This window comes from Pisolithus orientalis, assembly GCF_024613125.1.
Source record: "Pisolithus orientalis strain OTSU chromosome Unknown F5J12scaffold_52, whole genome shotgun sequence".
Classification (NCBI taxonomy): Eukaryota; Fungi; Basidiomycota; class Agaricomycetes; order Boletales; family Pisolithaceae; genus Pisolithus; species Pisolithus orientalis.
Window position 1 is genome coordinate 184,658 of NW_026260833.1, and position 16,200 is coordinate 200,857.

Below are 16,200 nucleotides of genomic sequence, written 5' to 3' on the forward strand. Positions count from 1 at the left end.
ATCACAATATTGAGGGTTCCAGAGTCTGTGACATCCATATGGCTTATCTCAAACATCAGAAGCATGATCATCTCTACTTGTGTGAGTCAGGCACAGGGGCATCCATCTTCCATCAATGCATGAGCCACCAATTTCATATTACAGAAACTGGAATCATGAACTCAACCCTACACACTTCATACATTAAATACATATGCAGTGAGGGGCAGACCTACCACAATCAATATGATATCGAAGATCACAGGACATTCTGTACACCAAATGCAAGAATAGGAAAAAAGGCATTGGGCTATTGGTGCATGTGCTGAATTCAGGGTCAGCTATTCAAAAATCCACTGGTACCCTGCCAGTACATGTCCACTCACCTGATGTTAGTATTTCATCGAGATATCTCTGCAACATGTAAATGCTAGGGGCCAGTATCAAACTGCAAGTTGCCCAAGCACCCAGGGATTGATAGATGAAATGTTCAGGGGTGGCAATATGGCCAGTCCATTGTATCACATCCTATCTCTGGGATTGGATGATTGTACCATAGGTGGATATGCTGATACTTCATGTCTTCCTTCAACACATTGCTGCCAACCCTCCTATGCATGACTTCTGCAGATTTGAAAATGCCAGAACTTGTGGAGTCATATAATGAGGCTCAGGGATTATTACCAAAATGGTAATCCTCCACTTCCAGATCTTTGTCAATACCCTGATCTTGAAGAACACAATGGGTAGTAGGAGATAGCCTTCGAACAATGAACTGAGCTCAGGGGGAGCTATAGGCTAGCACAGCAGGCAAAGGCCCAGTGGCATCTGTCATAAATCAAGCCAAGAATTCACCACTGATGAAAAATTGTGGTGATGATATAAGCACTCATGTTCATGCTCAAGCTTCATAAAATAAGTCCACTAAAATGGGTGGTGTTGACTGTGATTGGCTGGCACACACATATTTTGTGCAGAAAATGTGAAGTTGTGAGAGAATATTCGATTGCACTTATTTATTGCTACAATTTTTCACTGGTGGTGAGTTTTGGGTTTGGTGTAGAAGGGATACCACCAGGCCTTTGCTTGCTGAGCAGTCTTCACATATCATAGCTGTATGAGCTTGGAGAGGGAAAGGTGTGGGATTGGTGGCTGTATGATACATATGAGCAGGAGTGGGCAAAGGTGCAAAGCACCTTCCAGCCATGATGAGAGGGTGATCTGAGACAAGCATCAGCTGCAGGGGTTGGTGGGACCCCTTGTGATGGCTGGTTTCTGTCTCTGATGACCACTGTCTGGTCATGACAGCTTGGTGTGAGTCGAGTGAGGGATGATTCATAAGGCTTATAGTCTGGAGAATTATAGCAGTGTGGTGGGTAGGTGAAAAACTGAATGATGAGAAGCCCACACTGTGGGCTGGGTTCTGACAATGATGGAAGGAAGGAAAACTGAGGTGTGAGGCTACACAGCCACTCACATGAAGACAATATTCTATTACTTGTTGTACCTCCTATGTACTAGAATCTCTATCTTTGTGTATCATAGCTGTATGAGCTCAGAGAGGGAAAGGTGTGGGATTGGTGGCTGTATGATACATATGAGCAGGAGTGGGCGAAGGTGTGAAGTCCCTTCCAGCTGTGATGAGAGGGTGATCTGAGACGAGCATCAGCTGCAGATCCTGGGTTTTAGGAGGGCCTTGTCTGACACAATGGGCTGACACTTGGATCCCCAACAGATAGGAGGACAATGGCATTTACTTATGATACATGTTTGTTGGCTCAGCAGACTGGTGGCATGGTAATGCATACAAACTCAGTAGCCATTACTGTAGGCATGGCTTGTATGTATGGTGTGAGGATTTGGTTGTGTTTCCATAGATAGAGTTGAAATGTGTCACTCACCCACCTTCCTTTGACTTTCATAACTTTGAAGGGAACTCCTCAGAGTAGATATTCCAGCATGGCTCCTATCCTCAGTCTGTGTCTGTGTATGTGGTCATGCCCCACTGCTTTGGCTAGCTTCTTCATTTGTGAGATGAAGGTGTGGCAGGTTAGTGGTCAATGTTCACCTCCCTTTTTGTACATGAATAAGGAGCTGTTCTTGGGTGGGCTGTTGATTAGTAGGTGCTGGGTGAATGCTGTGTGGGGGTCGGATGGGCCTGATTGTTTTGCCCAGTTCACCTCTTCTCCCTGGGGGTTAGATTTTGTACTCAGCAGTAGGAACACCATTGTGCTGAGGCCATTTCAGTTGATGTCTTTGTGTACTCCTTTGGGGGTGATGTGGAGCACTGGGTTGAAGGAGTCAAGGCATTTGACAGTGAACTCTCCTACTCTGGCAGCTGCATAGAATATGGTGATTAGGCAGGCAAAGACTGCTACATCCATGGGGTCCTTGCTCCATAGCCACCCATGAAAATCGCATATCATCTGTACTGTGATTGGTCTCTGGAGGTTCTGTTTGGAAGAGGAGGGGGCTATCTTGGCTGCGCCTTTTAACATTGTTGCTATCTGGTCCTTGTGTATTATCCAGGGCAGACCATTGAGAGTGTGCCAAGCATGCACACTGTAGATGTAGCCATGTATCATCTTGCCTGAGTAGGAGCCAGCTAGGGATGATATGAAGGTGGAGATTAAAATAGTGTCTGCAGGAGCTCTTTCCTCCTCTGGGATGTCCCGGCTATTGCAGAAAACATGGTATACTAGAAGCCTGGCCCCATACAATTCTCTGGTGCTCTTGTTCCATCCCCTGAGGGTGACATCTTGAACCCTATCCCAGAAGTCCAGTGGGATGTTCAGAGACTGTACAATGCTGGGATGCAGTTGCCATTGCTCTAATCTGTCTTTTGCTGGGCATAATGGCTGCAGTTCAGATGGTTTGGGTGTCAGGTTTGTTGGGTAGGGGAGAATGATGGTAGGTTTCTGTGAAGAGCATGATTGCTGGGCAGCTGGTGTCACAATGGTGTTAAGGAAATTTATGTTGGACTGTGGAATTGCTGGAGTGCAGGTCATTGAAATTGAATATGAGGTGTGCAATGGGGTCTGGGATTTGGATGGGGGGGAGAGCAAATTCAGAGGGGGGATAGATGCCCTGAGAAGGTTTGTCTGCTGGGTTGTCTTCACTCAGGACATAGTCTGTGAAAACTCTGCACAGGGGAGTGGTGAGTAGAGCATGGATCCTCCAAAAGGTTTCATTTGTGGGCCTGTTGTTGCTTCATCCTTTCTTCCAAGCCTTGACAACTCCCTCATTGTCCCTGAAGATGTGTAGAGGTTCAGGGGAGGGACAGATGATGATGAGGTAACATACAAGGAATTCGAAAGCCACACTCTCTGCCCAACTGATGTCCCTCTCGTCTCCCTTCCAGTTTGTGTGCAACTTCCAGGCTCTCCATCTTTCCCTGATGATGATTGCCAGACTGACACTGGAGCTGGTGTCTGAAAATTCACAGAGGTCTATTGCTGATGGGTGGATGGGGATGGGGATGGGGAGAGATTGTTGTAGGGCATTTTTCCACCAGCATAGTTCATTTTGTAAACCTCAAGGTGGAGTGCAGGGCATGAATGGTTTTTCACTGAAAATGGTAAGCATAGCTTGTAGGGATGTTAGGTAAGCACTTCCCCCTGGGATTACTAGTGCTGCATGGGCAAGTCTCCCATGGAGTTTCTGTACCTCTTCTAGGTTATGTGCTTTCTTTTTCAGCCATTTGTCTATAGATGTAGTGTATTTCTCTCTTTTGTTTGCTGTGAGACCTACTGTTTTATCATCTAGATTCCATAGGAAGCCCATGAATATTGGTGACTGGGAAAATGGGGTGTCCTTGGAGGGTTTCCAGGGTATTCCAAGTTGATCTGCTACCATGTCAATGTGTTTGAAGGAGTAGGTGTAAGCATCATTGTGTGAGGCAAATTCATTGGTGTCCTCAAAGGCTTTTAGGGGATGGAGGCAATCTTCTGTGAGTTCTTCATGGTCCCCATTGGCTAGTGTTGCACCTTTGTACCATAGCTGTCTGCTGTCTATCTTTGTTCCTCCATTTTGTGAGATTGTTTTGGCTTTCTGGGCCCTGATGAGGTTGTATTCAAGTACTCGGGATCTGGGTAAGCATATGAAGAAATGGTTGTCTACCCATGCTATTATGGGGCTGATTCCCTCAGCTTGCATGATATCTAAACTTGCATCCCTGAGTCCCCCATAGACTCCTGCCAATGGTCCATACCCAAAACACAGTGCTGTATCAACTGCAAAGGTCAGTGGTGTTTCTGAGAGGCATACTACCAGACCTGGCCACTGGGATGGGTGGATGGGTATCGTCCTATAGGCTTCTGCTACATCTCTTGTTGCTCCTTGGCATCCTGGGGGGAGCGATGCTATTAAAGCACATGTTGTGAGGAATGTTCCCCACATGCATGGGAATAAAGAAGGATCAACACGAGAGTTGATTGAAGCAGTGGCACCATGTCTAGGTATGATAGGGTAAGATAGGTTTTGAATTAGTCAATACTTTCCCAGTTTTTCAGGTTTTGGTATGATACTAAGGATGGAGGATTGGAAGGGTCCTATGTACTGTTCAAGGAGGTGGGGAGGGAAAGGGCCTAGATAGTGACTCTGTGCAAACTCTCTGTTGACTATCTCCTGGAAAGCATGATGGTGTTGGGCTATGGATGGGCTGTTTGGGGGGGTGTATGTTCAGGGTATGTTAGGTATGCAGACATGGAAGCCATAGGTGAGTTGGTAGATTAGGGATGGGTATTTAGAAGTGAGATGGTGATGTGCAAGTAGTCTCTCCCAGGCTTGAGGGCAGTATGGGGTCTGGGCAACTCCTCTCTGTCTTGATTCAAGTGGGTTGGCAGTGGGGACAGTCCTGAGCTCCATGCTTTGAGTCTCCACAGCCTGAACACTCATGGCAGTGCAGTTTGCTTGTGCAGCCACAGGGGCATTGGAAATCCCAGCAGAGGATGTGGCCACTCTTGTTGACAAGGTGGCCTTGGTGGTCCTGTGTGCAATAGGCTGAGGTTGATTTGTCCCATTGCATGGGCTCATTGCAGAAAGGTCAGTCCTCATGTTGTCCCAGGCACTTCAGGCATATGATGTAGGTTCTGGGGCAAAAGTCATGATGGCCCCTCCTCTCTCTGCTGGGGCTTCATCATGGGGATTTGGAGCATTTGCATGGTGACCATGACCTGAGGTGGCAGGATCTAGATCTCTGATGGCACTGCCTTGTCTTCTGGCCCTGATTATATCTGGGGGAGGGGGAGGGGGAGGGCTTGTGCCTCTGGAAGCAGTAGGGCTGATGACCTCTCTCCATCATTTTGGGCCAGGTGAAGTGGCTGTGCTGAAGCTATTGCACAGGTTTTTTTTTTTTTTGAATTTAAAATTTTGTATAATTATTGTATAAATATTTTGGTGCATGGGCAGCAGCAGCAATTTGTTAAAAGGTTCATCCAGTGTGATGGGGAGAAGCAGAAAGGGGGGGGAAGGGCCATTATTTTGGCAGCAGCAGGGTGGGCAGGGCATGATGTGCAGCAGCAATGGGAAGAAAGGATGGCCAGTGTGGGTGGGAGTATGTGGGGGGTTGACAGGGGAGAAGGGGATGGGTTGTCAGTTTGATGTTCTTCCATCTAGGAAAATTGGGGGGGGACTGACCTGATCAAGCCCTGATTGCATGTCCCTTGTGTCTAGGTCATGTCCTATGTCCACTAAAAGGTCTTCGTTGATAACTCCGATGTTGTATGCTTGGTTTCGTGCTGCCTTGTCATGCCAGTCTTGTTGAACCTTGGATGTGTAGTGCAGCAGAGTGCATTCCCTGTGATCTCCTTGGTCTCAAAGTCAGTGGTTGTCTATCCTGTGGAAAAACCAATTGAAAGTGTCAACCAGCTGGTTGCCCCATCCTGCATTCTCGATGCAGGTCAGGAAGTGATTTTTGGCATACATATACTTGGTGAAGGTTAGTCCATGGTCTGGCTTTGCATTCTTGGAGGTGGTAAGGGAGTTTGCAGTCTGTAGCATTACATTTCCTTCACCAGCCTGGGTAATAGCTAGAGTATCATTCTCCTCCAGTCACCTGACTGACTGCGCTGCCTCTCGTAGCCCCTCCCTCATGAAGTACCACATATGGACAAATTTGAAAGCTTCAATTTTTTGAGGGCATACTCAGCTGGTTGTGTCAGTAGATTGGAGGATACTATCGCATCTGCATCAAAGACAGGGGGGTTGGTTTCAGGGGGTCGTTGGGGAAGATGTTCAGGGTCAACAAGTGGTGGTTGTACTGGAGGGGGAGGGGGTCTGTGTTCTGCTTCCCGGTGTGGTTGGTCCCCTTGTTGGTGATTGCCTTGTCGGTTGTCCTGGATCCAGCACTGTTCCAGAGCTTTGATGGCTTCCTCCTGGGACAGTTCTGCCCTGGCCATTACAAGTTCAACTACACCTTGGAAGGCCAGTAGGGCAAAGTCAGGGCATTGCAGCTGTTGGGGTTGCTGGGCACCCATAGTTGCAGCTCTGGCTGCCTTTGATTGCCTGCAATCTGGGGTGAGATTGGGGCAATCCTCAGAAAAAGGTGAAAAGGAGTGTGTTAGTTAAAAGAAAACTAAAGGAGCAATGAGAAAGAATGAAAAACTGAACAATGAGAAGCCCACACTGTGGGCTGGGTTCTGATGATGATGAAAGGAAGGAAAACTGAGGCATGCAGCTACACAGCCACTTGCACAAAGACAATATTCTATTACTTGTCATACCTCCTACATACTAGAATCTCTATGTTTAAGTTGTCATCTTTCTGACTAAGCACTACATGGCTGTTCCCTACTACAATGATGTGACTTGGGTGATGTATACCAATACATGACTTGAGGAAGTTACTGACCATATATTAGATACCATGAGCAAGTCTACAATGGCATCATTCTTCTCCCCTCTAAACTCTAGGATGAACTGTGTTGATGAGCTTGCCAGCGACAACAATGGGTGCATACCAGCAGTCAGAGAAGCTGAGGTGGCCCTATTGACATCTCACTGAAGGAGTGAAACAGACTGAAATAGTAACTTGGAGTAATGTAGTCATCATCACCTTTGTGGGTGAAAGTCAGGTCATAGGTGAAAATGAGGAAGGTGAAATTCATCGATGGAACATTACAGGCAGACAGTGACATGGTCCAACCATCCAAGCCAAGCATAGCTATGTCCATCCCATTGTCATCTTCCATGATGGCCAGTGGATGGTAACCAGAGACTCGAGCCAAAAGGCGATTGTCTGGAACACAGCCATTCATCAGAAAGTGCATGAGTTCACAGAACACAACAACTCGGTATTGGGGGTCAATATCTTGAGCAACTGCACTAAAATTGTCTCTGTAGACTTCAACAATGCCCAGATATTCATCACCATTTCCAGAAAACAACTCCTTCCTCCTTCCCACATCCTCATGTTTTCATGCCAAGTTCTCCCTAGATGGCAGTTGATTTACTACTGCCTCATGTGATCATGGCTTCCACATCTACAGTGCCCACAATGGCAATATTTCACTCAATTCAGGTTAAAAGGGTTCAACCAGTTCATGGTCATGCTCTCCATTGCCCTGGTCAAGGTCTCAGGCTCCAGGTGTTCATGGTGCCAGTCCATCTGTGCAAGTCCAAAGGCAGAAGAGGAAAGCTAAGTGTCTCATTGGATCCCACATATGAGTCATGCATAAAGGCAGTAATCAACAGCCTTGCTAATGGGTTGTACAAGAGTATCAGTGCTGCTGCCATAGCACAGAATTTAAGTTCATAACACTGAGTGAGTACCTAACTGACAAATCAACATTTAAGGTCCCCCATCAGATGCTTAGTAAATGGCACTATACTACACTAATACCTAGCTGGCAATTGAATGTAATTAACACTGCTGACAAATGCCAAGTGGAGTAAGATTTGGCACCCATGACCTTGTGTGACTGATTGAGACTTTGAGACTTTTGTGCTGCTGACTGCACTGAGGGATAGTATTGGCAGGGGAGCAGTGAGACTGATTCCTATATGGGACAAGACTTTGATGACCTCTGCAATGTACTAGGAGACTTCTCCACCATAATGCACAAATGACTGGAAGACACACAAAATGTGGAAAGAGCAATGGAAATCGACAAGCTGAACAAAGAAATTGCTCAATGGGAGTTGGGGCCCAGCCAATAAATCATTATTGTTACTGCTTTTGGGATCTCGTGGGGACCTGCTTGTCTTGTCATTGAGATGGTAGTCATGATAACCGAAATTTCAGAAACTTTGCAGGACCAGAAAGATATTATGACAAGAATATCAGACCTGATATTGTCCTTTTGTCAGAAAGGCTCTCTCTGGTGGAGGTTGGTCCATAGTCACCAAGATTGAGACAGAGTTTGCTCAGCTGACTTGTTCACTTGGTGTATCCCATCTCCATGGTGATCACCAATAGAGAATCCATATATCATATACTATATTGGTAGAGGTGAACATAGAAGTACATGTACCTAGGGCAGGTAAGTAGACCCCTGCATGATCATCTGACCTCTTTGAACCCTCAGTGATCTTGGATGTGAGGGCACTCCATGTCCTTATCGAAGAGAGGCTTTCCAACTGCACTGAACACCTTGGTGAAACCTTCCATTTGGAGATAAGAGTGTTTAGATTGCCACTAATGAAAGAGATCTGTGGCAAGGGCCTGCTGAATGTGGTTGTGTCAATGATCAATGAAGAGAAAAGCACTTGGAGAAGGAATGCTTGGTGGCTCTATTTGCTGTTGAAGAGCCATAGTGTCCTGGTGAGGCTGACACATGTAAACAGGTAAGTATCTGTCTTGCCATTGCCTGGCCAGCACCATTCACACAAGTTGCATCAAACTAGTGTATGCTTTGCCCTGCCTCTTGTGATCTCTGAGGAAGACCTTCAGAAGGTTACCAAAGTGATTGGTGAGTGCCTTGAGATCCAGATCATGTACATGCTGGAAAGAATCATTCTTTGGATATATAGAAGGTTACTAATTTCAGGTGTCTGCATGCAAATCTGCTACAGAATGCACCACAAAAAATCTCACATATCGCTTGCTCCCCTGCATTGCCCATGGCCCCCATGCCCCACAGCTTGTACCATCATGGCTCTCTCTACCTGCAACATTCTTGATGATGCCACTCATGAGGCACTTGATGAATGAGTGAATGAGTGGCTTCGAACTCATTACTGCACCACTACAGCTGGGGATATTGGGGACTGGGTCTTACTTCTTGAACTCATCGTGCAGTTTTTGGATGGAACCTTGGACCCCAAGTACAATACATCCAATGTATTGATTGTGCTGCTCTCAAGTGAACCCAAGTTGGTCACTAAGCTTCATCAGGAAAATAACACTTTACTATTTTTGACTTTTTGTGACTAATGTGACTTTTTGGGAAGGAATCTACTATCATTACCCATGTCCTGCAGGCATGGCTGCACTTTTCTTGCTGATTTTTGTCTTGTTCAAACCACCTAATTCATAGCTTTCAGTAGATACCACATACATTCAAATTGATGGAGGTTCCAAGGAGATATTGTGATTTTTCTCTCAGACAGTGTGCATCACACCAATGGCTCAATATCTCTGAATTTTCAGACATTTTCTAGTCAATTCCTGTCTTAGATATATCATCACTTAGTTGTCTCAATAGATTCTGTTCTCTTTTCATTCTTCAAAATGCTGTATATGGTCAAAAAAAAGTACAGATAGTAGGTTCACTTCCCAACAAGTCACAAATAGTCACAATAGTCACAAAAAAGTCAACAAAAGTCACAAAAAGGTCAAAAATAGTAAAGTGTTAATTTCCTGATGAAGTTGTCTGGTGGAAGCCTGGACATCAAGTACAATTCATTCCTCCCAGTGTTCATGCTGTTGACCAGTAAACCCGAGTTGGTCGATATGCTTCGTGCCGCTTGGGAGAGCCGATCCTATCGTGATATTCGCAACTTGGGTCAGTACGATCCCCTCCCCATTTTCTCCCCTAACTCGCTATCCAGAAATACTTCAAACATATGAGAACCCGCTCACAGGGCACTCGTCTCCAACGTAGGGAAAGGGAGCACTTTCCCTACGAAAAGTTGTTTTGTTGGGATATTTGAGGAAGGGAAAAGGGGCTGAGGTGTCTTGTTTTCATTTTCATTTTCATGTCTGTTCTGTGTTTCCTTTGGACTCGGCGGGCAGCCGCGTTGTTGACTAAGCACGCGAGGTGGTTACTAATACACACACACACACACGGCATATTGCACACCACACTTGCGTGCTGTGCGTTGTCTTCCTTGTATATGTCTCTTCTCTCTCCCGGATCTTTGAAACTCCACGAAAGACAAGCTACGATTCATGTACACCAAATGTTCATCGTGTGGCAACTATCCAAGCCGTGTTGAAGAGATTGTGCGAGAGACTCCTGAGAAAACCAGTCGTGGCCGCCATAAGTCTGCCCGGGACTACATGCCGTCAGATAACTTGTGCGTGCGTCAAGATGATAATACTTTACCGAAGTCACTGTCATATTGTAGTCGGCCACATCTCTCATGGAGCATGAGTTGTCCTCTCGCGATCCATCAATATGGGTTACTATCCCCATCGCTCCGTCGTAATCCAGCACCTCTTCCTTCGCCGTCGTCGTGACCTGGCACCTTCGTTGTCCCCTCTTGATCCAATGCTTCCGTCGCCATCTACCGACTGATCCTGATAGCCACTGGACGCTCATAACAGCCTCACCACTATAGTTTTCTTGCGGAGGTATCACCGTCGCTGTCATGGCTGCTCTCGTTCCAATTGGTAATGACCCGCTGGGATGGCCTCTCCAAACTGCTCTGCGTGCCATTACAGTTTCGCTGCCAACTTGGTCAGACAATCTGGGGTACCTTAGGCCATTGTTGGCGCAATGACGACGGTTTACCCTCGGTTTTTTTCATCGATTGAAGCATTCAAAAGGTATTGACGCTCCCACGCGTTCACAGCTATATCTGACACTAGATTTTGAATCTGTGCAGCTCGCACACACCTGCCTAGAAAGGATTTGTATTTCCGGCGAACGTTGCCTTTTGTGCCCAAACCAAAACACTGCTGAGCATGGGAAAGAATTTATTCACAATCAAGCCATCTGACCTCCGAATCATTCACTCTGCCATCGACCTTACACGAGATCCGCTCTTAACTTCACGGGAGATACTGGGTCTCCTTGTAGTATCACAATCAGTACCTCCGCCATCCGCCAAAGTCTTCGTTCTGCTCTTTTATACCGACACCTATAAAGCCGCGAGGAAGTTCTGGGAACATGCGGCCTCTGAACTTCGTCGCAATATGCAGAACACTGTCTATTTATCCTTGGGATTTTTGGATTTCCAGAGGTAGAAACATCGGATTTTTTTCATGTATGCGGGAAGACAGATTTGACCCCGAAATCCTTGGACGTGTCAGAAATTCCATTAGCGACAGGAGCGGACGTGAAAGATGCACTCCGTCAACAAATAGCGAACTATTTTGTCCGTGATGAATTGCCTGCCAGTACGCAGACAAACGTTTCTAAGGATGATGTGTTCCTTTTCCCGTGCGGAATGCCAGCGTTGTGGAATGTGCCCTTTTGGGAAAATCGTTGTATTGGGTAAGCATGCCCTTGTGTATGAGGTGTCGTGGACGGTACCATAATAACTATTTGACCCAGCTTTCTGTACACAGACACACTCAAAATTGTCGACAAAGGTGCCATATTCTACGGACACGGACGTGATTGTGACATTGATGACCTAGATGCTGTGCTCGCAAGAAAAGGAACCGAGAATCCTTCCACGCTTCCCATACTTGCTCTCTACACGGACTGTTCATCGAAACCTCTACTATTTACCGTGAATATACCGCGACTAGGCGCCTTGGTAGACAAATACGATTTCTTGGTTGTCATCGATGAGACCGTCGGGACGTTCGCCAAGCAGACGTCTTGCCTTACGCTGATATAATCGTCACTAGCCTATCAAAGTATTTGGACGGATATGCAACCATGCTTGGCGGGAGGTGAGTAGTTCTCGCCCAATAGTCCATCTTGATATCTGGCTCAGTAGCTCATATTCTTGCAGCCTGGTAATTGATTCTCACATGAGACACCATGCTATGCTCAGGGTGCACCTGGCGTCGACTTTTGAGGACACCTACTTTACCCCCGATGCAACCGCGATGGAATGGAATTCGCGCCACTTCTTCGAACGCATGCACATTATAAACGCAAACACTGGGTACATCTGTGAATTCCTCCGCGTGCACTCTATTGAGGGCGAAGCACCCGAAAGTGAAGGCGCGGTTATCAAGCAAGTGTGGTATCCCAAGTACATAACTCCGGAGAACTACCAAATCTGTCGTCAGCATCTGCCTGCTGACAAACTAGACCACAAAATTAGAGGGTATGGCGGCCTGTTTTCACTCACGTTCACGAGTTTGGACACGTCCCGCGCATTCTACGATGTACAATCTCAACTCCATTCTCAACGTACTTGGAGATGTCCAATACGGCGAGTCCTTGGCACACGTGAATCAAACGGACGACCTTCCGAGGAAATAACCTGGGAACAATCAGGAAGGTGCTAGGATTACCGTTTTGCATGTCCCAACTACTTACCCGAGTATCATCTTGGTGAAACCACTTCCCCACCTTCAACCAAAGCCAAAACAAGAATTTATTGTATCTTCCTCCGGATCATCATGAAGTATACTCTCTCAGTTCGCAGGTGGATGCGGAAAGACGTTGTTAAGGGAAGCAGATCTCAATCGACACCAACGCACGACGAAATTGCATTCTCCACCTCAGCTGTGATTCCCCGCTGTAACGTTCGGACTCGCAGAGTTGGGCCTGGGTCTGTCCCGAATGCAACGCTACGTTCAGCCGGGTGAGTCTTCTGACGTGCGATTCTTGGATGTTGGGCTAACACCCGAGTATTAGATGCGTCGTGATGTGGCAAGCATCGCAAGCTCGTTCTGCGTAGATGGTGGCAGTCTATGGAAAAATTCCTGCAAAACATTTACGGTTCAGCTTCCCAGTGAGCGTGAATGGCAGCACATCCACTGGGACCCAAGGCTCGGGGTAACAGAACTTCAATAATCTTGGCTGAATGAAAGCCATTAAGCAAAAGATCTCACCCTTTACATCGTCCTCGAACTGAAGCGTCAAACTGTGTCGACCATTGATGAAGCGTGGGGTAAGAAAAGGAGCAATACACTGCGTGTGACAAGCTCCCCTGTTATCGACGTCTTGCTTTCGGCAATCATGGCCGTTCAGTGATAATGACTCAAAACGAACTTCCTTTGCACCCATTACTCGCATCCTCCGTGACACTTTTAGCTGAAAAACTTTGTTCATGATGGCTTGTAGTCTAGCTCCAACACCAATGCGTGAACTCTAACAAAAATGTTAGCCATAAAAGATATTTACGTAGGTCAGAATTTCAACATGGGCAGGTATTCCCTAACATCTGCAGTCACGCGAATTAATTCCCGCCAGGGGCGGACCGGGAGAATTCAAAGTTTCGAGCGAGTAATACCACCCGAATCCCCATCTGAACCCACCAAAATCCTGATCATCAGCTCCGCCATCTCAGGCGACTTCCACGATCGGAAAATTTTCGCGATTTCCGACCCGATCGTTGTCTTGTCCATGGCCGGGTCCCCCCAACGCAGCTTCACCCCTAACACCCCCCGAACATGCGTATAAAGCATGCCTGTTCTGCCGAGCAACTTTGCTCCGGCATCAGGGGACTCTGCATAAGCCGCCCTGGTTGCCACAAAAATCTGACGGGCATGTGCGGTGAGTGATACGCGCCACTGGTTGACGGCTTTGAGAGGTACACCCATTGTGGTGACCTCATTATTGAGGAGGGATATGAGAGTAGACGCAAGGTCATTCATTACACGTTCGAAATGAGTCGCGGAATCCTGATCAGTAGACCCGTTCAAGAGCACAATCAGACGATTGTTGAGGCGTGTGAAGAAGTCGTCGTCAAACCGGACACCAGGGAGGTGCACGGCAGTCTCGGTGCGAAGTATGGAAAGAGCTTGCTACGGAACGTCTCCTCCGTGATCCGAAGATCAGCTGCCTGGCAGAGAGCGAAGATGTGGGTTGACATCAACTATATGACCATGAGTATCGCTGGCAGGGACGCTTGGTAGGGATGTGATGAGACTTGCCATGAAACAAAGCTTGACTGCCTCGAGGGTATAACGCCCGCTTATCAGAGCAAGCGAGTTAACAGACCTGCACGAGTACGTCATTGTACATCAGCCGTAGTCTATACGAAGGCACTTATTGGTTGTGCATCTCAGCAGAAAGAACGTGGGTGCTGACAGGATTGGCAAGGTACGCCATCTCTAAAAGAATGAATAACGAGTAACAGTACTGTGTGACCCGTTGTCAACCCACCGGAGAGGTAGGCGGCGGCAGCAACATCCGCGCCCTTTAGACTATAGTCGACGCTAGGCTCTCCAACTGCGAGATTAGGAGGCAATCCAGAGTTCGTGGAGTGGTTCAGCAATTCAGTGAGCTGAGCAAACGACAACTTGGCATGTGACAGAATATCAATTCTGTGTGCCCCCAGAGGCGGTCAGAGCGTACCTATATGGTGTACCGCCAGCCGCATTTTCTCTGTTGCCTGGTATTCATGAACAAAAGACAATCCTCAAAGAAAGTGGCTGCCTATAGAAGTCACGGCCATAGCCATAAAGTTCGCACCATGATGCAAATACTCTTTCTGCACATCGACAATGGGGTTGTCTGTTGTCGAATTCAGCTCTACATCCAATATCTTCTGTGCGACGAGCAGGTCCTCAAGCTGGGGTCCGAGCCACTGTGGAGAGGAACGTAAACAATATCTGTCCTGTCGTGGCGCTGCCTCGGGGTCAGACTCGACATGATGAGGTCGTGCGAGCTTGGAAGACAGGAGAACACGACGAATATTGGCTGCAGCTTCGATTTGGCCTGGGTGCAGGCGGGCAGCTTCGTGCAGGTATGGATTAAATGGTTCCTGGAACCCTTTCACCACCTCGACCGCTAATATGGAACTTGAGCACATCTCAAAGTCAAATCAAGACCGGATTACCGAAAGCGGACAAAACCTGGGAGGCGACGCCAATGATGTGGCAGTCATGCATCCCCAAGCATGCAACAGCACTGGAAGCACCCGTGCCGTTTATTAATGAAAGGCCTTCTTTAGCAATGAACTCTATCGGTTGCAACCCAATCTTCTGCAGAATAGTGGGGGAATCATACACCCTGCGTTCCGCGCTGCAAGTGCCATAAGTGCAAAACCACGATAACGAGGACGTAAATAAGAATTACCCTTGACCATACCATGCATAATTGTCAGGATGACCAGTCAAGATGCCGGATATGTACGCAAGGGGACCTATATCTCCCGATGCACTTATGCTTTGACGGAGCGGAACACAAGGTGCAATGTCGTGGAGTAGTAATTTGTATAAACCCTCGATGACGACCCAACGCGTCCCAGATTGGGCACGAATGAGAGAGTTAAGTCGAACGAACATCACACCACGGACCCAATCTTGGGGAAACAATAGGTCCTGCTCTTCAGGGGTGAGAACTTGTCCGTTTCTAAAAGCGGGAGTGATGCCAGCTTGGCAGTGCGTGATGAGCGCCTTCTGTAGAAGTGCGGTTTGTTTGGTCCGCGTGGTCGCTGAAAGGGACGAGGTCGGGGGATGAGGATCAATTTACATGGCGAAACGGCCGCCGAACTCACCACTCCCTCCGAAGCCGGTAGTAACCCCATATTGGCTTTGTTCACCTAACGCTAGCTTTGCGACGACGGCGACCGCATCGGCGATTTCTCGCTGTTTTTCTGGAGAGGAGTCAATACGGGGAAGATGAGCATCGCTACAATAGTCAACCGTGTCAGATAGCGACGCTCATATTTCTGTATGACTAACCGAGAGACAGCTACTACTGCGGGCACATCGACACTGTTGCCGTCGATGACCGCGGTTTTCTGACCACAAGCATATGACCGAACTGATTCCAAGTGCTGGTTAACGTAAGACAAGTGAGCGGACATGGTGCCGATTACTGGAAGCACGAGAACATAAGCCAGAACGGAGGTCCACATTATATATGTTCAGGGAATGCGATGCCCCCGAATTCTCTCGTGGATGCCGTACAAGTAATGCAAGGCCCCCGGATGGCCTTCTGGACGCCATTAGCATTAGGCAAGTCTGCAAAATGTTGGCCC

The 16,200-nt window shown here is 47.4% G+C and overlaps 2 protein-coding genes across 2 annotated transcripts; one reads left to right on the forward strand and one right to left on the reverse strand.

Moving 5' to 3' along the window:
• Positions 1 to 11,047: 11,047 nt before the first annotated feature.
• On the forward strand, positions 11,048 to 12,553 carry F5J12DRAFT_915555 (uncharacterized protein; the record flags this gene model as incomplete). Its single annotated transcript, XM_051749158.1, has 5 exons — positions 11,048 to 11,290; positions 11,362 to 11,579; positions 11,640 to 11,894; positions 11,942 to 11,986; positions 12,049 to 12,553. The coding sequence occupies 5 exons, from the start codon at positions 11,048 to 11,050 to the stop codon at positions 12,551 to 12,553; spliced, it is 1,266 nt and encodes a 421-aa protein (XP_051595583.1).
• Positions 12,554 to 13,480: 927 nt separating this feature from the next.
• Positions 13,481 to 15,520, reverse strand: F5J12DRAFT_922700 (L-Aspartase-like protein; the record flags this gene model as incomplete). The annotated part of the gene is made up of 7 exons (XM_051749325.1): positions 15,294 to 15,520; positions 15,055 to 15,239; positions 14,665 to 15,005; positions 14,379 to 14,514; positions 14,351 to 14,354; positions 14,147 to 14,213; positions 13,481 to 14,017 (listed from the first exon to the last, which is right to left on the reverse strand). Exons 1-7 carry the CDS (start codon positions 15,500 to 15,502, stop codon positions 13,481 to 13,483), a joined length of 1,479 nt encoding a protein of 492 aa, XP_051595584.1. The 5' UTR covers positions 15,503 to 15,520.
• Positions 15,521 to 16,200: the final 680 nt, after the last annotated feature.